General features: G+C 50.5%; 1 protein-coding gene across 1 annotated transcript in view; it reads right to left on the bottom strand.

The window, feature by feature from the left end:
* The window catches only part of PGBD5 (piggyBac transposable element derived 5), a 67,651-nt gene extending 44,778 nt beyond the window's left edge, over window positions 1–22,873 (bottom strand). Inside the window, exon 1 of the mRNA XM_087828912.1 lies at window positions 22,555–22,873. Coding sequence (XP_087685038.1) covers window positions 22,555–22,873 — 319 coding nt within the window. The remainder of the gene's footprint in view (window positions 1–22,554) is intronic.
* Window positions 22,874–23,444: the final 571 nt, after the last annotated feature.

The following is a 23,444-nucleotide window of genomic DNA, read 5'->3' as shown; positions in this document are numbered from 1 at the left end:
GGCTGACAGGCAAAATAAACGGCAGCAATTTTAACTGTCACCTTTGCAAAGGGTAAAGCTGGTCCTTTACCTGGAGTCCTCGCTACAGCTGGGGGAAGAGTGAATGAACCAGGACACCAGCAAGTCAGCAGGCTCCGGACCAACACTGGTAATTCAGGGTCAGCTCAGAGCACCGGTGAAGCACTAAAGGGGGAGGGGAGCAGGGGAAGGGAATTAATTACTAGCCAAGTCCCTATGGGTAGAAACAACTGCTAAGGACTTGAAACCACAATTTCTTAGAATCACAAGAATGCCCATTTTACAGATGGGGAAACTGAGGTGAAGAGGCAGCGTGGCATAAAGCGAGAGTCCCAACACCCTGAGGTCCTCACTCTGCCCTCACCAGATGTGTGAGCCTGGATGAGTAGCTTCTAGCCTCAGTTTCCATGTCTTTATTTGTAAACAGAGAATAAAAAAACTACCTCCCGGACTCATGAAGCTGGACTGAGGGCACAGATGGCAATTTTCTAGCAGAGTGCCCAGCTCATGGTGGGCATTCAGCAGATGGGAAGCAACATGAGGAGGGTTTGGACTTGGCCCAAAGACCCAGCTCTACAGACGAGGCAGGATTTGAACCTGGGTCTGCCTCTCCCCAGAGTCCCTGCACACAATCTTACTGTACCCTGCTATACCCACCCAAACAAGTTTCCAAAACATAAATCACTCAGAAGCCCTCTCCCTCCCCCACCTACCCCCATCTCTGAAACATACATTTCACCAAACTAGCCAAGGTCAAAACAACAAAAATACCAACACAGATTCCCTCTTTCTACTACATTGGCTTCCTGTTTTCATTAACATGATATTCAATAATAACCTTAAACTGAATCTAAATGGTTGAAACACAGGATCCAGTACTTCTCCAGTTGTCATCTCCACGTCCCTACCCTCTTTCCAAAAAGCCTTCCCCAAAGAAATGGGAATCTTCCTGTCCCTACAGGAAACTGGCTTCAAGTCGAGAAGCTTTCCAACTGTCTGACTGGACACAAAGGATAGACAGTTTGGCTGCCATTTGCCTACGCTGGCAGAAACAACCCACGTTGTTTCTCTCTGAGATCGCAGGGGACTGAGACTGCTCTGCCCGCTCCACCTTGGCTCCTCTCACCCCTGGGCTCCCGCTCCCATCACTGCCTGGCAGCCACACAGCCTTTTGTCCACAGGCCCAAGGACACAGGGGGCTTCTACTGGGACACATTTGGTCTGGGAAGCCAGAAGTGAAGGCAAAGCCAGGGAAAGCCAGCTGACAGCCTGGGCCTGCATGCATGCCAAGCTCTGGGCAGCAAAGCTCTGAAACCCCACAGAGCTCAGGCTCCAAAGATCCGTGGGTGCCAGATGCTGTCTCCATGTCACTGTCAAATTCAGGCATCAAGTCTCTCAAGAGACACAGCGGGGGGCCCAAGGCCATGGGCACATAGCTCCCACCAAACTCCCACTAGAGAGAGTTCGAGGGCCAGCATCCCTGCAGTAAAGAGACCTTAACACCTTGCACCTGCATTCATTACGGACTCACTTCCTCTCACCCGTGGGTGACCAACTGCCCCAGTTTGCCCAGGATTGTCCTAGTGTTAGCATGGAAAGTCCTGGATCCCCGGAAACCCCTCAATCTTGTGAACATCTACACAGCTGGCCACCCTATCGCCCTCAATGCAGGGAGTGAAGGAACCAACTCCATGAGAGGCGGGTGCCTGGGACACCAAGCCAGTGTTCCACGTGGCCGTCTCTGACGTGGCTGCTCAGTCCAGGTCAACTATGGGCCTGGCACCCACAGCTCTCCTCCCCACCATAGAAAATATCCCACTAATGGAAATTTGTGAGATCTCATCATTAGGATTTCACTCCTTTGGGTCAAGACCCTTGTGTCTGGCCACAAATCAAAGTACCTCAAAACGCTCAGGAAGAGAAATAGATCATAAGCATTACCAACTGGGCTTCCTAACTTTCTTGGATCTTTCTTAACTGTCAAGAGAAGCTTCAGTGGGGAGAAAGAACGAGGGAGGAGAAATGCCTGCAAGAGGCTGAGGTGATGTGTGGCCTGGGCCCAGACACAACTCTACCCATCCCGCAACATCACGAGGCTGCTTCCCACTGCTGGGAGCCGATGGTTGATGGACTTCTCCATCCGTTTACAAAGCATGTTCCCTTATCCTGAAGTGTGAGCAAGAGAGCCCATTTCCCCAAACTGCTTCTGCTCCCCAGAACATCCACTTCACTGAACACACAGATGTGTGAAGATAGCCTCACCCTAAAATGTGCAAACAGTTCCGGGGACCAGCTCCACTGCTGTCCAGGGGTCCTGAGGGACCTGGACCGCATTTCTAACTAGCTCCCGGGGGTGCCCGGGGCACCTAGAGTTGCCAGGCAGCAGGTTAGGGAGCCCGTAGGAAGCAGGGTTCTCCTTCCCCATGAATCGCTTCTACTCTGACAACTAAAAATGATGACAAATGACCAAGTATTTGCCCAATTTTATTTGGAAGAGGGGTGACTCAGGCTTGGGAATTGAGGTGACTGATTTCCAGTAACCCAACCTCAGGGGGCACAATTTGCACGGGGTTCTCTGGGAGTGGCAGGTACCCCAGGGACAGCTATGAGATGGGAGAAGACCATGCCACAGGCAGAATGAAATGATGTACAACTATGTCTCCACTTGTCACCAGAACCCTCTGCTGGTGCTTCAGGACTCTGACAGTTGAGAAAAGGTCCCGGAGAATCGAAGTCACTTACTCAAAGCTCCTGACTTCCATTTAAACACAATACCTGGGCTGCCTATGTCACCTCTGAGTATGACCACCGTCCCCCACAAGGGAAAAGCAAAGAGGAGCTGCCACCACCTTGGGCTTTGGTTGAACCAGGTCACCAAGTGGAAAGAGGGGCCTCCAGGGCTAGAGGATGAAAAAGGCAGGAGTGGGGAGGCGCCTCACCCTTGTTGAGCCCTGGCCCTCTCCTCTGCCCATCCCATCCACACCATCCTGGGAAGGCGGGGGGGGGGGGGGGGGCAGAACACTGGCTCGGGGCCTGGGCTGCAGCGACAGGGAGCTGAAGCCAAGTGGGCCCGGCCCTCCAGCTGAGCATCATCCCCGGACATATCTGAGCCTAATGCTCCCATTGCACAGAGTCCAGGGCAGGGGGAAACAGGGGTCCAGAGGCAATGGGAGGGTGACAAAATGAAGCCCATCCCTGGAGTTAGCAGCTGACAGCAGGCTGGGATAGCCCCAACTGAACATAAACTGGACTATAACAGTCATGAGACAAGGCCACTCAAAGCGAGAAGGGTAAGTAAACACCTCACTCCCGCCACCACCAGTGGCCACTGCTGCATTACACGGCCCATCCAGTTCCACGTCCATCCCCCACCTTCCAGATGAAAATGACCGGGACGCTCTATCACCTGGACACCCCCAGTCCAGAGGTGGCCTCGGCTTCCTCACACTCACTTTACAACCAGCCAGCAGAGCCCAAACCCCGCACTGAGCTCCTCCCACCCCTCTCACCAAGCCGTCCACAGGCAGGTGTGCTCTCTCTCGCTGCAGCAAACTAACCCAGGCGTATTTGACAAAGGTGTGTCCCTGGCTGTCTTTCTGGTGGGCGCTGACTTGCGCAGGGGCAAACCAAGTCCAAGGTTGGTTGTCTCAGTTGGAGTGGGGAAGGGGTCTCAGAATCACCAGAGCATTTCCTAACTCTAGCACCTCCTACTCGCCCGCCCCGGAGCCCAGCCGTCCTGTAGCTCAGCATCACAGAGGGGCTGGCTCACAGGGCGCCGCGTTAGCAGGGGATCGCTGCCAACTTCCCCACTTCCATGCCACACTGACTGGTCACCGGGATTGGGCTCAGCCCACCAGGAAAGCACCCGGGCACGTCGCCAGGGACAGAGTCTGCTTGAGTGTGTAGGGGTGGGAGGGGCTGCCAGCCTGTCACAGTCACTGACTATAGACATCTGGATGGAACAAAGCACCCAGGGATTAACGACAGCAGCTCTGAATGGGGGTCCCAGGCAGGGTCCTGACTCACTCTCTAATTTAGTTATAGAAGCACTTAGGAAGGATTGAGAAACCACTTATGGTATAGCAATTTTCCAATTCTGCCCTCTCTTCTTGTCCCCTAGGGAAGAAATGTTTGCTCTCTCCTTCCCCATGGGGATGTAACAGGTTTTACAGACAGGACTGCTCACATGGCATCATTATAAAATGGTATATACTAAGGTACAGCTCGCGTGCAACACTGGCACCAGCAAATGTATAACACGCTACACGAAGGAAATGTCGGACCCCTGGCCTCCTCCCTGTCAGCACCAAGGGGCGTAGTAAAGCATGCGCTGCCCTAGCACCAAACTGTGACACTGTGGGGACAAAGAGCAGCGTTTGGTCATCCATAAAACAGCTCTTGCAGTATTTTTGGTGCAATTAAGAGAGTGTGCTATTTCCACTAAAAATAAACCTCATCTTCACCATTTCTAATAGCCAATAAATAGAATGGGCTTTACAATTATTAAGCGGCCCCAAATGCATCTTCGTTACACCACTAGATAAAAATGAAGCCGTTAGCTTCATGCCTTTCTTCCTTCCTCAATGGAGACCCGAGCCTACTCCACAGAAGGGGCCACAGGGAACCAGACGCAGGCGTCCTGCTGGGCATTTGCTCATTTAATGATGTGGTTAAAAAGGAGATGATGAAATGAACTTTTTACAGGAAAAAGCCGGATTGATGCTTACCAGGGCTGTGAAGATTTCTCCACCAAGATCTTAAACCCAAATGAAAATCTTACTTCCTTTGAACTGTTTCAAAGTGCCATAGTGAGCTTGCACCATGCTGACCCCAGAACAGCGGGCCTGCCCCAGGCCGCAGTGCGGCCCCGTGAACTGGAACCAGGAGGGGCTGGCTGATGGGAGTTGGTCGGTGAGCAGGTCCTAGATTCTGGGCCCAGTGAGGACCCTTTTTGATCGGCAGAGGAAGGGGCTGCTAAAGGTGTCTGTGTTCATAGGCTTTTCAATTTCACAGTCAATAACAATTTTAAAAAGAAAAAGGAACTCCTAGGATTCCAAAGTTTATTTTGCCATAAGCTCACCCACCTAGAAAAATCCTCAACCATGATTTTAGTCATTTTAACATAAAAAGGAGTAGAAAGGACAGAATCTCAATAAAGGACACATTTAGCTTTATGAAGCTCTCTCTCCAGGGTCCTTATTTTACCTCTTTTTACTGTGGGCTGTGGACCAACAGTAATTTCCCCGTGGACCAGCAGTAACCACCGTGGACCAGCAGTAACCACAGTGGACCAGCTGTTAACTGCACTGTGGACCAGCCATAACTACACTGCGGACCAGCAGTAACTGCATCATGGACCAGCAGTGGTTTGTAAACCTACATTTGGGAAACCCCAGACTAAGCAGCAGACCCCCTCCTGCTAGCCTGAGTGGCCTCTGGACAATGTGGGGACACCCACATGCTGGCCCTGCAGGAGCTGTGGACTCAGACCCAGTTCTGCACCAAAAGTTTGACCTCTCTGAGCCTCTACTCCCTTGTCTGTACAATGAGGTGGTTCCCTCCGTCTCTAACACAATGGATGCTGGACTCCCCATTCTAGGCCCAGCACACGGGTAAAAGCTCATCTTCCCGATTATACCCAAATCAGGTGCATTCCGCATTGCGTGTGGCCTCTAGGTAGGGTCGACCACAGGTGACTCTTACAGCACAAAGGGTCCATATCAGCATCAGCATCAGCATCAGCATCAAACACAGTTTCTGCGTCTGCATGCCGCCTCCCCTCACTCGCCCTTAGTCTGTGAAAGCTTGAGCAGGGAGAAGGCAACTGCCACTTCTGTTCCCACAAGGACCTTCTGCCAAAGGGCTCAAGGCATCCCCAAGAAGCCTACACCTGTGGCATCTGCTGACTGCGGCAAGATGGAAAGAGCAGCGACAGAAAAGAGAGATGAATTTCAGACTTAGTCTTGGGCACCTGCTTCCATTGGCCTTAATTCCTCATGGTGCCCATTCCACAAGGGGTTGTGCTGAGAGATGTAGGAGAGCCAGGTGTCCCTGGGGGATCTGCACCAGGTGGAAGCCCTCCCGGATTTCAGGGTGCCTATGGCCTGCCTCCACCAGGGCAAAGCTCTCTGGCTGGGATGACTTTGTAGTCTGTCCCACCAGGGGAGAGCCCAGAGCCAGATGAGGAGGCAGAAGCCTTTGAGGACTGGCCACTATCCGAGCCTGTTTTAAGTTAAAGCTTCAAATGTCGTTTAATTCCAGGTAGCTCTTTCTCCCTCCAAAGTTCATCTACAAAGTATCCAGCGCTCTGTCATTTTCTCTCTCCTCACTGGAGCTCCGGGGGCACAGAGCCCCTGGCAGCCACCTTCAGAACTCTGAGTTGGTCCCACCCTTTCATCTTCTGTCCAGCCTCCTCTCGGAGCTCCCTGGAAACCCATCCTTTGACAGAGCATTGTCTAGACTACCAAAACCTCTGCTCCATGGCATCTGCCGCCCTCAGCTCCCACTAGGTCTGCTCGACCCATGTGTACAGATGACCTGTGTGTCCCCGGTGTCTGATGGCTCCTCCGCAGCTTCTGTCCCTTGACCACACTCCTGCGTGGGCTCTCATCCATGGAAATCCCCCACAAAGCCCTGATCATCCACCCCAAGATGTGAGCCCCATGGCAAGGCAGACAGGGGACCCCACAGGGCTTAGCCAGAGTCTGGTGCAGCAGCAGTAAGGGACAGGGCAACAGCTGGGCAGTTCCATGCTCCCAGGGAAGGAGGCCTGTGTGCTCTGGGAGAGGTCACCAGGGACTCCCATGCACCCACAGGCACACCTGCATCCCCCGGAACCTTCAGCCTGGCCACTGTGATGAAATCCCCTGCTGTCGTCCCAGCTCAGGGACCTGTGAGGGCGGGAGCCCAGGTTTCAGGCTGCACTGATTAGCCGAGAGCTACCATCTGGCTTTGCTGACCTCACCTGCTGCCTTCTCTGAGCTAAGTCGGGAGACTGTTTCCCTAACTGTAGACTCGAAAGTAAAAACGCCCAATAACATTCAATTTAAAAAGTAAAAATTTTACAGCTGGAAGTACTGAAGCATAACAAAACCAATCCTCCACAATCAAGTTTTGCTCTTACTCCCTCAAATCAGCCCGTCTTCCAATTCCCGGTTTATGAAGTGTCTCCGCTCCCAGAGGCTCCGGCCCAGTCCCAGACTCCACTGCGGTCTGGGGACGGAGCTCAGAAAAGAGGAGCCATCCCCTGGGGCCCAGGTGGCAGCGGAGGTGACATTTTTATGAAGGAAGATGAATCTCTAAATGGCAAACTAAACCAAGCAACACGGGATTTAAGAATAGCCATGCAATTCATTACTAAGAACAAGGACATTAAATAATTTTAATTACCCAAAGATGTCACTGCCACAAGAACAGCTCTTGGATAATAGATATTTTCATAACCTCCTCCAGGAACCCATGGGTATACACACGTGCAAAAGGCCACCAGGCTGCGACTAGGACTGTGCACCCGTCTGTAGGTGTGTTGTACACGTGAACAAGTTAGGTCTCCTCAGGCAGAACAACATTCGCATAGCTCCTGAGCCACATGGCGTTTTCCTATGTGACTTGCCTTCTGCAGCTTAACTGCAAGATGCTGCCGGGAAGGATCCAGCCCCAGAGCTGTCAGCACATGAAAGTGCAGAGCTGGCTCTGGGGCAGCGTCTCCGGCACGGGCACCAGGCAATTCCAGTCAGGAACCATCACTGCCCCCAAGCCCTTCCCAGACAGGGACTGCACACTAGAGAGGAAGTCCACTGCTCCCCACAGATCACCACATCGGAAATGGCCCATCTAGTCCCAGGTACTCCCACAGGCCACGACACACTCCCAGCTGGCAGAGGGCTGATTGTACACACAGCTGAGACCACCTCATCTCAACTCCCCGAGTCCAACCTCCATGCCTTGCTTTCTCCTGTCCATTTTTTGTAGGATGGTCTGTTAGTCGGCTAGAGTTGTTGTAATAAAGTAGCACAGATGAGGGGGGACACTTAACAGGAATTTACTTTCTCTCAGTTCTGGAGACTGGATGTCCAAGATCAAGTCGTTGGCAAGGATGGTTTCTTCTGACACTTGTTCCCTTGCCTTATGGATGGCCATCTTCTGAGTCTTCACATAATCTTCCTTCTGTATGTATCTGTGTCCTAAGCTATTATAAGGACAACAGTCATGTTGGACTAGGACCCAACATAATAACTTCATGTTAAACTTACCTCTTTAAAGATCTTATCTCCAAATATAGTCACATTCTAAGGCACTAGGACTTTAACATACACATTTTGGGGGAACAGAATCAGCCCATAACATATGGGAGTGATATCTAGCAGAGAAGATGCTCAGGACAGGATCAGAAGCAGTCTCCCCAGCAGGACAGGCCATAGGGCATCAGAGGGCAGAGTCAGCCCCAGGCCTCTGAGCTCCTGACAGGACCACCCCACAGCTCCCAGTCCCAGGTTTCCAGGGCTGAAGACCTGGAGCCTCAGTCCTCAGCAGCCACCCCCTTGGGGCATGCACTGCCCAGCAATGAGCCAGCATTCAGTCCCAAGGAGCAACTTGTCTGGGAGAAACAGAAGCGGGAGGATAGGGTACTGAGGGTACTCCAATTAGAGCTCAGCCCTAACTCTCAGCTCCAACTGTGGGAGAAGGCTAACCCAGGAACTCGGCAGAACTGTCTCCACACAAAATTTAATGGCACTTTCAAAATCAAGTCCTGTTACTTGGCAACCCTCACAGGTTACTAAGGTGCAGACTAAGTTACTAAGCTGCTCATCAACTGGAAAGAACGCACCACAAGAGGGTAGTCAGATTAGCAAATTAAAACACAGGCCCCTTCATCCAATTGAATTTCAGATAAACAACAAATAATTCTTTCGAGTAAGTATGTCCCATGCAACACTGGGGGATAAATTTACACTGAAGAACTGTTTATCTGAAATTCAAGTTGAACTAGCATCCTATACTCTGGCAATCCTACTTCAAAAGAACAGCCCTCCCAGCTCTGATGATGCCCACATGGCATCTTCTAAGGGAGCCAAATACTATGACAGCAGAAGGTCCAGCCTTGGGATCCCCAGGGAGCTGATCTTTCAGGGGTGCCCCATCAGTGGAGCTAACCCTGCACTGGCCCAAGCCTTTCTCATTGGGCCAGGGAGCCTGGCATGTGCTCATCTTATAAGGGAAAGTGGTGACCACACCCCTTAGTGACTAGGAACTCAGCCATAAAGGGCAACGCACACCAAGCTTCTAGTCAAGTTTTCAGATGGCTGTTACCAACGCTGCTTTCATAGCCAGTAATAAAGATATCAATAATACTATGCAGTAGACATAAGGTGAGATGACAGAAAGATCTGCTGATGGCATCTTCAGTTGACACTAAGTCAAACTTTGAATAAAAGGATGCCTGTTTCTTCTGTCACCATGGCCTGAGGTCACCCCAACACTTAGGTCCCAAGGGCTAATCATTCAGTCCATCAGAGTACACGGCTGGTTCTACTTTCAAAACACATCTGGAATCTGAACACCTCATAGCCTCCACTCCCCCACCTTTTGTTAGATTAAGGCAGTGGCCCGATCTTCTATGGTCTGTGTTCAACCCAGCATCTCTTTGAAAGTCACACTGGGCCATGTTATCCTTGGCCAAAAACACTGCTAAGGCTCCCCACTGCACTCAAGGTAAAAGCCACATCCTCACAATGGCCTATAAGGCCCTCCACGATCTGCCTCCACCTGTGAGCTCCTCCCCCTGCCCCTCACGTGCTCCTGCTGGCACTAGCTCTCCAGGCACACTTCCACCTGGGCCTGACACTGGCCCTCTCCCACCAGATGAGGCACCTAGTATTTTATGTTACAGATTAGAAAACTGAGGCTCAGGTTAAGTGAACTGTAGAGCTGGGAAGTCTGAGAATTCCGGGATGTGGCTGGTCTCACAGCAGGCTTGGGAATTTGACTTAATCCCATGTTCTTCACACTCTCAAACCTAACCCAACATTACATCAGAAACTACCCACACTCCCTTGGATCCAGTGCCAAATAAGCTGACTCGAGGGCTGGGGGAAGGTCACGGAACCCTGCTGAGCCAAGACCAGAAAACCGTGGCCACCTCCTCTTGGCTTTGAGGATCTGGCCTTTTAATCTCAGGTAGAAAGAGAGGAAAATAGATCAAAACAATTTCAAGTTATCCTAAAAGACCAAAACTAAAAGCCTCTTATGACAGCAATAGCAACATTTTAATATGCCCCAATTATGTGATATTTAGCCCAGCAGACTGCATGTAACTCCCTGCCAATGGCGGCTTCGTGCAAGTGTTCACATGGTCGTTGAACCTGGTGTTCCAGAGTAAGGTTCTTCAGGGAGACGTCTGTCCTAATGGCTTCCTGTCCTCATCCCAGCAATTACCAGACCAAGTCCTTCTTAGAAAGTTTGAAGAGCTCTGGCCAGGGAGCTCAGTTGGTTAGAGCATCATCCTGATATGCCAAGGTTACGGGTTCAGTCCCCGGTCAGGACACATAAGAGGATCTACCAATGAGTGCATCAATAAGTAGATCAAATCATCAATGATTCTCTCTCCCTTCCCCTCTCTCTCAAATCAATAAAAATAAAATTTAAGAAAAGAAAGTCTGAAGAATGAAATCTCTGACCATCCATCAATCCCAGAGGGACAGCAACCCGCCCTCCACCATTTCTCTGAAGCTCCCACAGGTTTGCGACTGTGAGGACACAGAGCTCTACAAAACAGCGTCAGCTAATGCTGATGTTCTTCCTGCACACCAGGCACGACTCCAGGCCACCTCCATCAGAACGGGACACAGAGCTGAGAAGGCACTGAGCATCCAGCTGGTCCACCTCGGGTCCCACCACAATTTCTGATGGCCTAAATCCCTTAATCTCCCGAAGTCTGTTTCATCTGTATAATGGGGATGTGCTGCCCACTTAGTCTTTACTCTTTTTCCTGAGATAAAGTTTTTCTTTGAAAGAAGATGGTGACCCCAACATTGCCCTTCCCCAACTTCTGTCCCCACTCTGCCTCTCCAGCACAGAGAACCACAGGTGGCGATTGGGTGCACACACTATGGCTCTCGGCAGAGACTGTGGGCTTTTCTGCCTCGAGCTGAGGAAACCACCCCAGAGCCCTAGGGCCCTGAGCTGAGGAACCAGCTTCGGAGCGCCAGGACCGAGAGGCTGAAGACACCTGAGGATCTGGAAGCACCGTCAGCACTAGCCTGAGAGCTCTGACTAGACTCCCAGGCTCCATGTTAGAGAAACCACCCCAAGCCTGAGACAACAAGGTGTCAGTTGTGGACACAGGAGAGCTGCTTTCTCTCCCACACACAGGATAGCCATCCCCTTGGGTACTCCGCCAGATCCAGGCAGTGAGCCTACAAAGAAAACTAACCCCCTTCCAAGGGTCTCACAGCAGAGAGAGCAAGATGGGTCAGAAAACACACCCTGAAAGACAGCTACTGCAAGATACAGACACAACTTGAATCTTAATTAAAATAATAGCATTCAGCGAGATTCAATTGCAACACACACGGGGGGGGTGGGGGATAAAAGATTTCCTTTAACTAAAAAACACAATTTCCCAACTAAATAACTCTTCAGACAAAGAGAAGTTGAGGTGGTCACATAATGACATAATGATTTTTTTTTTTTTTTTTAATTTTAGAGAGAGGAAGAAGGAGAGACAGAGATGAAAGAGAATCATCGACTGGCTGCCTCCTGCACATGCCTAGACAGGAGGTCGAACCCGCAACCTAGGCTTGTGCCCTGACCGGGAATCTAGAGCCCAGGACAACGTTCCAACTGAGCCACACCAGCCAGGGCACATAATGATTCTTGAACCACTGACGCAGATGATCAAGCCCAAGAAATGACAAAGCAGAGAGCAGAGTATGAAAAGATGGAAACCATGAGGGACAAGATGTGAGGCTTTAAGGCTACATCCTGAGATGAGAGAACAAAGGACAGACGAAGGAGAGGCAATAAAGGCCAACCAGCTCCATATATGAGCAGTAAGAAAAGACATACACAGGCATACGCTAAAGTTTCTGAATCTAAGGATAAAGAAAAAAAAAAAGGACAATCCTGCAGGCAGAATGAACTGGTACCCAAAAAGGAAATGGACCCAGTCTGGCCCTGGACAATGCAGTAACAACCTCAGAGAAGTGCTGGGGGCCAAGGGAGAAACAACAACTTGAGAATGGCTTTTCCGGGGCAAGAGATCATTCAGCTATCAAGATAAAAGATAATCGAGGAAAATAATTCAGAGAATATACTACCAAGCACCATGCATCACAGCAGAGCAACAGAGAAAAACATGAACAAGAAGGATCTAACAACAAATGGACCAGAACCAAGACTCCTTGGATAAAAAAGGAGAGAAAAACCAATGACCAATGAGCCAACCAGTTTTGGCTTTGGCAAGGCTGAATGGTGGACGCCTACTTCAGTGTCATTTCTCACACTCCTGAATTGACGGGCGATCCGAGTCACTTAATCATGTAAATTCTCATCATGCCTAAGCAGTGTAAGTACCTCAGTGATATGCACACAACATGTCACTCAGACTCATTAACACTCGAGTATTTGCTTTCACATACAATTAAGCATTCTAGATGTAACTCAGGCTGAAAATATAAACTTACATGTTTTCTACATCGAAATTTTTTTTAAGTGCAAATGTATAATTATTATTATAAGAGTAAAATGTTGCAGTAATTAAACACTGGAATAGCTGATAATTTTATAAACTACTTCTTACTTTAAAAGTGGTAAGATTAGGAGCTGTCAAATACTTAAATTGAGAAAGAGAATGCCAGCTGTGATACTGTGATTTGTAACATTAAATACATATTTGGCTTCTGTCCCTGTTTCTGGCACAGAGCTCCCCAAACCCTTGGAATTTCCTAAGTGAAGAGAAGGACAAAGGTGTCTTTTGTTACGTTAGTGAGGTGACTTTCGGAAAGCTCCTATGGATGGGGGCCAGTTGCCAGAACCAACCATGTGATTGGGGGTTAGAACTTTCAGGCCAATGCCCCTTACCTCTAGGAGAGGGAGGGGCAGGAGGTTGGATCAATCACCAATGGGCAATGGCTTAGTCAGTCATGAAGGACAGTTCATTGGCCCTTGTTTTCCCAGAGTTTCCCCATAGGAGAAGCAGAATACTTCCCTGTGCCACTGTGCCAGGCTCCAAGCTCCATGAGGACTGAAGCTCCTTTGTTCAAGATTCCATCCTATGTATCTCTTCATCTGGCTGTTGATTCATACTCTTTAATATATTTTGTAATAAATCAGTAATCTAGTAAGTAAATGGGTTTCCTGAGTCCTGTGAGTCACTTTAGCAAATTGATGGAGGAGGAGTCCTGGAGACTTCTGATTTATAGCCAGTGGGTCAGAAGCACAGGTGGCAACCTGGACTTGTGACTGGCCTCTGGAGTGGAGGGCAGTCTTATAGGACCAGGCCCTTAACGTGCGGGATCTGATTCCATCTCCAGGGGTATAGCATCAGAACTGAGCTGAATTCTTGGACACCAAGAATTGTTTGTTGATGTGGGGGAAGCTTCCACCCACACATGTTAGAATTGGGTCCAGGAACCCTTTTCAACGGTTAACACAAATATTAAGAATATGTTATCAAAATAACTTCAGAAAAATTATCCTTTTAGAACTGGCTGTTATAAAATTTAAGTAATGATACCAGGCAGTATAATAGAGTTTAGGTTATATCATAATTATAATCTTTGTAGACTTATTCTATGTATTAGCTTTCATACTATTAAACCAAATAGCCCTTAAGAATTTAATGTAATTTTATAGTAACTTGATTTCATTCAGGCTACGAGCATTTCGAGAAAATGTCCTATTTGGGAATTGTTCATCTAGTGACGATGCATCAAAACCAGAAAGTCAACTCTGCCACCCTAAAAACTCAGGAACAGAGAAAAATTCCCCAGTCACATAAGATAACATCCACACTAGATCACTTTCAATCTAGACCTGAAGGACAGAGAGTGTTACAGAAAAGGAAGTTATAATAAAGGTAAAATTTTAAACTAATAAAAAGTATAAGAGAGACAATAAACTCAAAGCTGGTTCTTTGAGTAAACAAATAAAATAGAAAAACTCTTCACATGCCCAATTAAGGATAAGGGAGAGAGAAGGTGGGGGAGGGAGAAAAGGGAGAGGTTAAGAGAGTAAGAGAGAAAGAGAACAGAGGATTAGGACTGAGAACAGAGACATAAAAGCATATAAAAGAATCATTCTCAAAACCGCATGGGATTTTCTGTTAACAAATTTGAAAACCTAGAAGAAATAGATGATTTCCTAGGAAAACATAAATCACCCAAATGATTCAAGGAATGGAAAATTCAGAAAAAGCACCAGGACCAGCCAGGTTTGCAGCTGAGCTCTATCTAACCCATAATTCTACTGTAAAATGGCAAACGGCAATTTAAAAATAATAAGCCAATTCATTTTGTGAAACCGTGCATAATTTTCACACCTAAACCTGACAGAGATGAGATGAGGGGGAAACGACTCACAAATCTGGGTTACGGTGGATCAGCTCGACAAAGTCATAACGTTAGCAAACACCAGAAGTGAGCCGGGTATCATGAGATACATGCTAAGACCAGCCTGGATTGACTCCAGGAATGTAAGGAGAGCTCAATAGCAGGAAATCAACTAAATTTACTTTGTCAATAAATGGAACGTGAAAAAACTGTAAGACCAGAGCAATAGAAGCACTTTGATAAAAATAAAGGCACTTGATAAAAGTTCAGCAGCCATTCCTTTAAAAAATTAAGTAAGATAGGAATGGAAGTTTTTCACGAAGGGTAGTGAATGAGGGGAGCTTGATAGAAAGGGGCATAAATGAGAGTTTATTTGTTAAACAATGACCCAAAACCCCAACAGGTGTGCGTGTATGCACAGGCTGTCTGTGTGTGAGCGCCACGTGTCCACGTGGATTATATGGACAGGGACAGGCGGTAAGGACAGAGGGGAGGGAAACTCTAACAAAAAAAGGGTAAAACAAGGGGCACAGTTAAAAACGATGTATATTAATGCATGTAAATAAAACCACAAAGAAAAAAGTACTATTCCTTTCATTTTTAACTCTGAAACCATCACGGGCTTTCCCAGCCACGGGTTTCAGGGTAAGGCACTATGCTGTAACTATGGCAACGTTAGCTGGACCCCTGGATGGAAATGGCACTCAGAGCACCAGCTGCGGGTCACAACTCGGCCAGAGCCACCCCCACCCACACCCAGAGCCGAACTCCTGGCTGCCAAGCTCCAGACACACGGAAAACTCACCGAGGATGTTCCAGACTCTCCACCTTCCCCAAACGTGGAGGGAGCAAGGTCCATGCTAACCACTCTATCAGAGAGCCCACCTGTTCACGTTTTTTTTTTTTTCTTCAGAAAATCATCCTTTATTCTGATCCCATATATTCTCCTAGTAATTCCACTTTCTGAACTTGGAAAGCAGGTCCCCTCCTGCTCCGGGTACTTCTAAGCTAAATCCATTTTTTTTTTTTGGTTAATGCTCACTGAAGGATATTTTTTTTCCATTGATTTTTAGAGAGAGTGAGAGAGAAGGAGGAAAGCAGGGGGAGAGAGAGAGAGAGAAATACCAATGTGAGAGAGAAAAATCGATTGGTTACCTCCCACAGGAGCCCTGATGGGCAGGGGATGGAACCTGCAACCTAATTACGTGCCCTTTACCAGGAATGGAACCGATGACCCTCTAGTGCTCGGACCGACGCTCTAATCACTGAGCCACATGGGCTAGGGCTAAACTAATTCCTTTTTTTAAAAAAATACATCTTTACTGATTTCAGAGAGATGAAGGGGGAGAGAGAGAGAAACATCAGTGATGAGAGAGTCATTGATCAGCTGTCTCCTGCGCGCCCCTGACTGGGGATTGAGCCCACAACCCCGGCATGTGCTCTGACCGGGAATCGAACCTCGATCACCTGGATCCTAGGTGGATGCTCAACCATTGAGGCACACTGGCACTATGGAAGCTTTTTGGAGTCTCTGAAATATCAGCATCGTATTGGAGGCCTCCCATGTGCAATGAAACTGTGTCTAGAACAACCTAGGCCCATTGCTCACCTGCATTACCTCACCTGTCCACTTCCAAAGTCATGGGAGTAATTTCACTGACAGAAGGCAAATCATTCATTATCCTCTGGGCTCTCTTTTCTGTCATTTCCCCTCGTGAGTCTTCACCCAGTGACTCAGTAAGTGGCCCACTGATTTGTTTGCTTCCCTACCCACCTCTCTTTTCTTTCTGTTCAGCATCGGTGCCAGTTAGGATTCTGCTGGCAGCCCTAACCGTCCACCGAACGGATGATGGAGCAACCAGGAGAGAAGTTAGTTTCCTGCCCACATAAATTTAGTCCACAACAAGTATGCCTGATGCACGAGTGGCTTTGCTCCTCACAGTGATTCAGGCACAAGGTCCTGTCATCTGGAGGCCTCATATCTCTGCCTGTGGCTCAGAGCCGCCTCCTGCATGGCCAGGCCTGGGAGAGGGGTCCACACTTTGGTTCATTTTCCACTGCCCAGAATCCAGGCAGCGGCCCCATCTCCTGCAAGGGGGGCGGGAAATTGGTTATAGCCACCGCCTGGATGAGAGGCAGCAGGTGAATGGATTTGGAGAATGAAGCCCCTGGCATGGGTCTTTTAATTAGCTGACCCAACCAGAATATACCATGTTCCACACTCACACTCTAAGGGTGACAGATGCTTCCTTGTCCCCTAATCAAAGGGACCAGTCTACTCATCACTTAACCCCTCAATGATTCTGTTTTCTCATGTTAAAAATAGGGCTAATAGTACTTACCTCACAAGATTATTACAAGGGTTGCACAGGTTAGAAAGTTCTTAGAACACTAGCTGGCACATAGTAAATGATATATATAAGCATTTGTTAAATAAAGGGTACAGGAGCTGGCTCCCCTGCAAATTCCTAATAGATCCCTGTCTTGGGGTCTCTAGCTATTGGGAAGTAGGCAGTGTCTGCTAAGCAGTGGTTCTCGACTGCACGTGACTTTGCTCCCTGGGAACATCTGACAAAGCCTAGGCAGATGTGTGGTTGCCACACTCAAAGGAAGGGACGCTACCAGCATTCAGTGGGTAGAGGCCAGGAGTGCAACTAAACTTCCTGCAACCTGCAAGACAGCCGTGCAACAAAAAATTATCCAGCACGTAAGAGTGCCCAGGCTGACACATACATCTACGGCCCAGCAACCCTGTCCTAGGCATATATGCTCAGGGTAAAGGATGTGTATATCGTCAAAACCACCCAAGAAGGTGTGCAGCAGCTCTATTCAAAAAATCCCCAATCTGGAAACAATCCAAGAGCCCATTGATAGGATAAAGGAGTAGTTATCCAATGGAATGCTACACAGCAATATAAAAATAAAGACTGCTACATCCAATAGGAAAAGTGAATCTCATGGATATGATGATGAACAAAGGGGCCAGGCCAAAATAACAGCAAAAACAATCAATGTTGATGGAAATGGGATAGTGTTCCCCTGGGGGCTGGAGGTACTGACTGGGAAAGGATCTTCCAGGACGCGACCTTCCAGGCACTGGGCACATCCTTAATCTGGATCCAGGTGGTGCTAAATGCAGTGTGCTGTGACCGTGGAGCGAGTACACTGTGTACACCACAACAAGCGTTGTTCAATGGAGCACTCCTCTAAGAGTCACCTTACTACTGGTGGGAATCGCACATTTGGTTTGCTGCCTTACAAGCAGGACTTCCTAATGGCCCTCCTGGTGTGCGGCTGGAAGGAGCATAGTAGGTGCCTTTCCGGAAGACTACTTCGCAACTGATATCAACAACCCTAATATGTACGAAAACCTTAGCTCATTGTATGCCAAGGAATATTAAGAATGTGCACATAAACTTAAGCTTCAGGAACACTTACCATACCAAAATAAACATAAATAAATACGTAAATACCTGAGGGCAGGGCTATAAAGTCAATGCCCACCAAAAGGGAACTGTACAGTATTATGGATTCATTAAAATGACATTTTATAATTTAAGTGGAAAATGTTTACAATATATTAATTAGAATTAAATAGTAGGCCACCCAACAATAGGTGACCTAAGATATATGAAGGATGAGCTCAGTATGTTAACTATGATCCTCTCTGGGAAATGGGAGATTATGGGAATTCTTAATATTTTATCACCTTACCTTTTGTTTTTTCTAAAATGAACATATATTAGTTGTTAGTAAGAAAAAACATATACAATAAGGTGAGTTTTATTCTTTAAAACTGAATAGGGGACCTCACAAACCCCAGGTTGCCAGTGCATTCAAACGCCACCCCTGCAGAAAAGCTCCAAACCCCCATCACCATGGCTCAGCTCAGGGCAGCAGTGATCAAATCAAGAGCTGGAAAAAATGCTGTCTTCTGTTCCACATCCCGGCTGTGGGCCTGGTCACACAAATCCACACACGTTAAACCTCACAGAACCGAATGCGATGTATAAATATGAAAATATTTTTGACTGAAAAAAGTTCTAGGTATTATAAAAGGCGGGGAGGGGAGCACCACCTTTCCTAAATAAGAAAGTCTGGCTAGTGGATGGTGATCATTAACCCGGTCATCTCATTACCCCCAGCTCCCTGAAAAGACCCATCTGTTGCTCTCTGTAATGTGGAGATAACTTCCCTCTCCCAGTGGGCTGAGAAAGCCCAGCACAAATGGGAAAGTGCGGTTATTGCCCTCACCATGAGCTCAGGTTTCCCCTGGCACATGAGCAGACTCCTGGGAAAGAGCAAAACATCTCCTCCAGGAAGCACCCTTTGGTTTCTGTGGCCCAGCACATGCTTGATTATTGTGTAGCACTGCATAATGTTTATCTCGTAGCTACCAAGATGTAAGATTCAAGTTCCTGGAACCACAGAGCTGAAGATAGGATACACCTTACACCCGGGACAGGGGTCCAGGTGGCTTTACTCATAAATCCCATTAGAGTAGAAGGTCCCCGTGAATTCTGGTTTTAAGAGAAAGATTTTCCTCTTCTTACTTGTTAATCAAAAGACTTTAAGCCAAATGAACCAACAGGAACCCTAAAGATAAAACATTTAACAGTGTTAATTTTCAAAGCCATGTGCTCCTCTGCAGCTTCTCAAGGTCATGCCTCCTCACTGAATGATTACAGAGGGCTGCTGACATGGAACACAGGGGAAAAACTCCTGTGAAGTCCAGCCTCTGATAGAAAGAGCAAACAGCTCAGATCCCAGGCAGCACGACCAAGGACCGACAGCGCAGAACAGACAGCAGCCCCGAGCATCTGTGAATCTGCCTGTTCTTTTGCCTCCTCAGAGAGAGCAAATCACAAGACTGCTCATAATAAGAAACCAAAAGGGCAGACGCCCAAAAAGCAGCCAGGCCTGAATCTCACGCAGTTTTCAAAGAGTGAGTTTGCATGCTGTCTTGGTTATTTGCAGAATGGGCAGACGAGGCTGACAGCTTGCAGGGGCTATTTTAAGGGGATTCGTTGCAGCCTGGTTGGGAGAGGGTCTGGGCCCTGAGCTCCCAGTAAGCAGCTTCAGTTCCCAGGCTGACCCTCTCCATCTACACAGGGGTTAAGAGCCTGTCAGCCAGCCCTGCAAGCACAGTATATGGAACCCACAACTCAAGGCAGAGCCAGAACCTGGGGAAGGAAAGAGAAGGGTAAGAGAGAGGACCCTCTCCACCCGTAACTGCTGGCTGCACTTTGGAGAGCCTGATCCAGGAAGCTAAACACACTGAAAAAAAATGAAAGAAGAGGCTGGAAAGACTAAAACAGCCTGGAGACCGGTCAGGAGCCTCAACCTTAACCACAGGATACTTATTTCTTCCTTCCCTCCTCCTTTCAGCTGGACACCAAGTCCCCCTCCCTTTCTGAATGCAGATGAGAGACACAATGGTACCCAGTGCCTACACCCCCCTTGTGCACACGGACTCCCTGAAAAAGATTCTAGGTCATCAGGAGACTCCCACACAGCAGTTATAATCTCTTTCTGATGGAAGAAACCCTACTCAGCCCAAACAGGTACAAACAATGCAGTTACACAGAAGACACGGTGACAAACACAGGCACACGTTTCTACAACAGGAGGTGGGCAAGAAGCCTGCTCCTCCGCTGATTCTATCAGCAACATCAATTTCACTTACAAATTTTCTATTATGATGATTGACTACAGATCAAAACGCCACCCTCTTCTTGCCTCCCCATCCCATTCTACCAGCCCAGTGAGATCTGCTAATAAACTGGGGAACAAAGATGGAAGAGAGATCCAGGCTGCATTCCCTGAAAGGGGTGCACACTCCTTCAGAGCGTCTTAGACACTGTACTTTGATAAACCCAGCAGGCTGAACCTCTTTGCACTCAGAGTGGCTGGGATGCAGATCACAGCCACTTGATAAAAACATCCACCTCTCTCCACGCCAGTAGGCACAAGGATTTTCTCTGAGCAGCCACATATTTCTGCATCTATTTTCAGCCCCATAAATCATATCCCATTGTTTCAGGGAGTCTGAATGCATCCATCTCATCCTTCCATCTCCACCCCAAAGTCTTCTAGGAGAAAAGAAAATTCTTAATCAGAGCTGGATTTTACAGGTAAGCTCCCACACACAACAGGAAAACAAAACTGGACAAAAACACCATCAAATAACCACAATACGTCTTTGGTTAAAGCGCCCGACTGTGATTCTCAGGTTCAGATGTGAACTCCGTGGACACCCGAAGGAAGCAGAATTTGAACCTAACACCAATGACACATGATACTGCTCTTTGTGACCATTTAAGTGCTGCAGTGGCTACGTTAAATTGCTCTGCTGCAGGATTTCTCCCACTTATAGGTTACTAAGAAATATGATATCGCTTAAAAGGCATTCCAGTGTGTTCCTCCTCTCACACCAGCACACTCACGAATCTCATTCCTAACTAGGCTTTAACCTAACACGATTCCACTGTTTCCCCGAGATACGGGGAGACTTGCCGTGTTCTCTCTCCCAGGCAGACATGCATTTTCAAGTGTTCCGAGACCAAAAGCTGGATCACAGGCACTCCTGGCATAAAGTCCGCCAAAACCAGGGTCCTGGGTAGGTACAATACTTAAAGAGCCAATATGGAAAATAGCTATCCAGAGTTGGAAGACTTAATGGCATTCTAGAAAATGCAGCGGGTATAAAAGGAGTATGCAGAGCGATGTGACTTTGAAAATTCCAAAACTCAACTGAAGCCCAAATGAGAACATGCTTTTAAATGTAGCCACCTCCAAGCAACTGGCCAGCTAGGCCGGACTTTGCAAATCCAGCTACAGCCCAGCCCATCCACACTGCGGCCTGCCTGCTGGAGGTCTGCAGACCACTCCCTGCGGAGAGTCCAGCCAGCCCTCCCAGCCTACCAGCAGGCTGCAGCATCATGTCCAGATCCAAGTCCAGGCACCAGCCAGGGGTCCCTTGGGCCTGCCTCCTGTGTGCTGTATTGCTGTTGGTTGAACAACAGTCAGGGAGAGCCACGGGAAGAGCCACATCGTGACCACCATCGCCGCGCGCCCAGTGCGGCCACTCCCCGGCCCTCAGCAACCCGGGCTGCAAGCGCTCCCGCCCACGGGAACGGTGTGCAGGACCAGGGGCCGCCACAGCAGGTCGCAGGGCAGGGACCGAGCATCGCAGGCCGGCTGGGAAGGGCTGGTCTCCACTCTCCGAGGGGGCAGAGGGCGAGCAGTGCATCTAAAAACTCAACTCTGCCGGAAGCAGGCGGTGAAAGGCCCTCAGGCAGCCACAGCGGCCAGCACGCCTGTGACCTTCTCCAGGTAACGCGCCCGCCCGTGGGCCACGGCGGTGAGCAGCACACACGAGAAGGTGCTTTTTCTGTAAAACGCACCCGGGAACGCTCGGAAACCGGCCCTTTCACTCCTTCCCTCCTCGCAAGAGATCCTGAATGGCATGGACGGCGGAAGTTTCTCAGGTTCCCCGGGGAAGCCTCCGCGGAGGCCGCTCGCCCCCTCTGCGCCCGGGCCTCGCTCGCGCGGCCGCCCCGAGCAATCCGGACAAAACGACCCCCCGACCCCGAGCCGGTTCAGGTTTCCAGAACCCCCCACCGAGGCAGGCGCGCCTCTGCCCCGGCCTCGGGGGCAAGCCCACAGGTGTGACCGGCTTGCGCCGCGCGACACCGACGCCCGGACACTCCCGGCAAGTGCGGGACGCCCCCCGCGCACCCCCCCCCCCGTCCCTGCCGCTACCAAGAGCCGGCCCGGCCGCGGCTTCAACCCCTCCTCCCACGAGGAAGTCGCGGCCCCTCCCACGCGGCGGGGTGGACTCTCCCACTCGAACTCTCCGCTCCCGCAGCCTCGTTTGTTTCCTCAGACGCGCAGCTGCCAGCGACCGGCCGGCCCAACGGGCATCTGGAATTCTCCCGCCCGCCCTCCCGCGCCCCCCGGCCCCCCGCCCCCGGCCGCGCCTCACCGCCAGTGTCCTCGAAGCGCGGGGGCGGGCGGTCCCGCAGCGCGGCGCTCCAGCCCGCACCCGCCTCGTCTTCCTCCGGCTCCGGCGCGGCGGGGACACAGGGCGGCGGCGGCGGCCCGGGGCGCTCGTGCTCGTCGTCCGAGGAGGCGGCCGAGGAGGAGCGCGAGGCGGCCGAGGTGCTGTAGAAGGGGTTCCCGCCGCTGTCGGGGCCCGACTCGCCGAACACGTCGTCCGAGATGTGCAGGCTCTCGTAGCGCGCGCGGGCCGCCTCCAGCAGCGCCGGCGCCCTCCTCCGCGCGCCCCCGCCGCCCTCGGCCATGGCCCCGGCCGCCGCCCGCGCGCCCGTCCCCCACAGCGCCTCCCAGCCGCACGCGCCGGGCCCCGGGCCCGCGCCGCGGCCCGCCGCCCCCCACCAGCGCAGCCGGCAGCACAGCGCCCGCCGCTCCGCGCCCGGCCGGCCCGCCGTCTTGGCCGCCTCGGGCCCCGCGCCCGGGAAAGCGCCCTCGGAGCTCGGGCGCCGCCGGCTGCGGGCCGCGGCGGGAGGCAGGGGTCGTGGCTGGGACGCGGCGCCGCCGCCGCTCCTGCCGCCGCTGCGTCTCCTCAGCACCAGCCGCGTCCCCGCGCCCTCCCCGCGGCGCCCAGCGCTTGCCGCCCGACCTTCCCGGGCGCGAGCCGCCAGGGGCGGACCCCGCCCCCTCGCACCTCCAGCCCGCCGGCCAATGGGGAGCCAGGCCGGGCCGAGTGGGCGGGGCCCCGAGCAGGGCACGCCCCGCCCCCTCGCTCGGGCGGGGCGGGGCGACGGCCGCCGCGGCTCCGCCAGTCCCCTCGCCCGCAGGGACCCGTCGCCGGGCACCGCTCCCCGCAAGCCCCGTTTTGCCCCGCAGGGTGGG

This window comes from Miniopterus natalensis, chromosome 21 (genome assembly GCF_054644295.1).
Source record: "Miniopterus natalensis isolate mMinNat1 chromosome 21, mMinNat1.hap1, whole genome shotgun sequence".
Taxonomy (NCBI): Eukaryota; Metazoa; Chordata; class Mammalia; order Chiroptera; family Miniopteridae; genus Miniopterus; species Miniopterus natalensis.
Note: the sequence above shows the minus strand (reverse complement) of the source record. Positions and strands in the feature narration are given on the sequence as shown.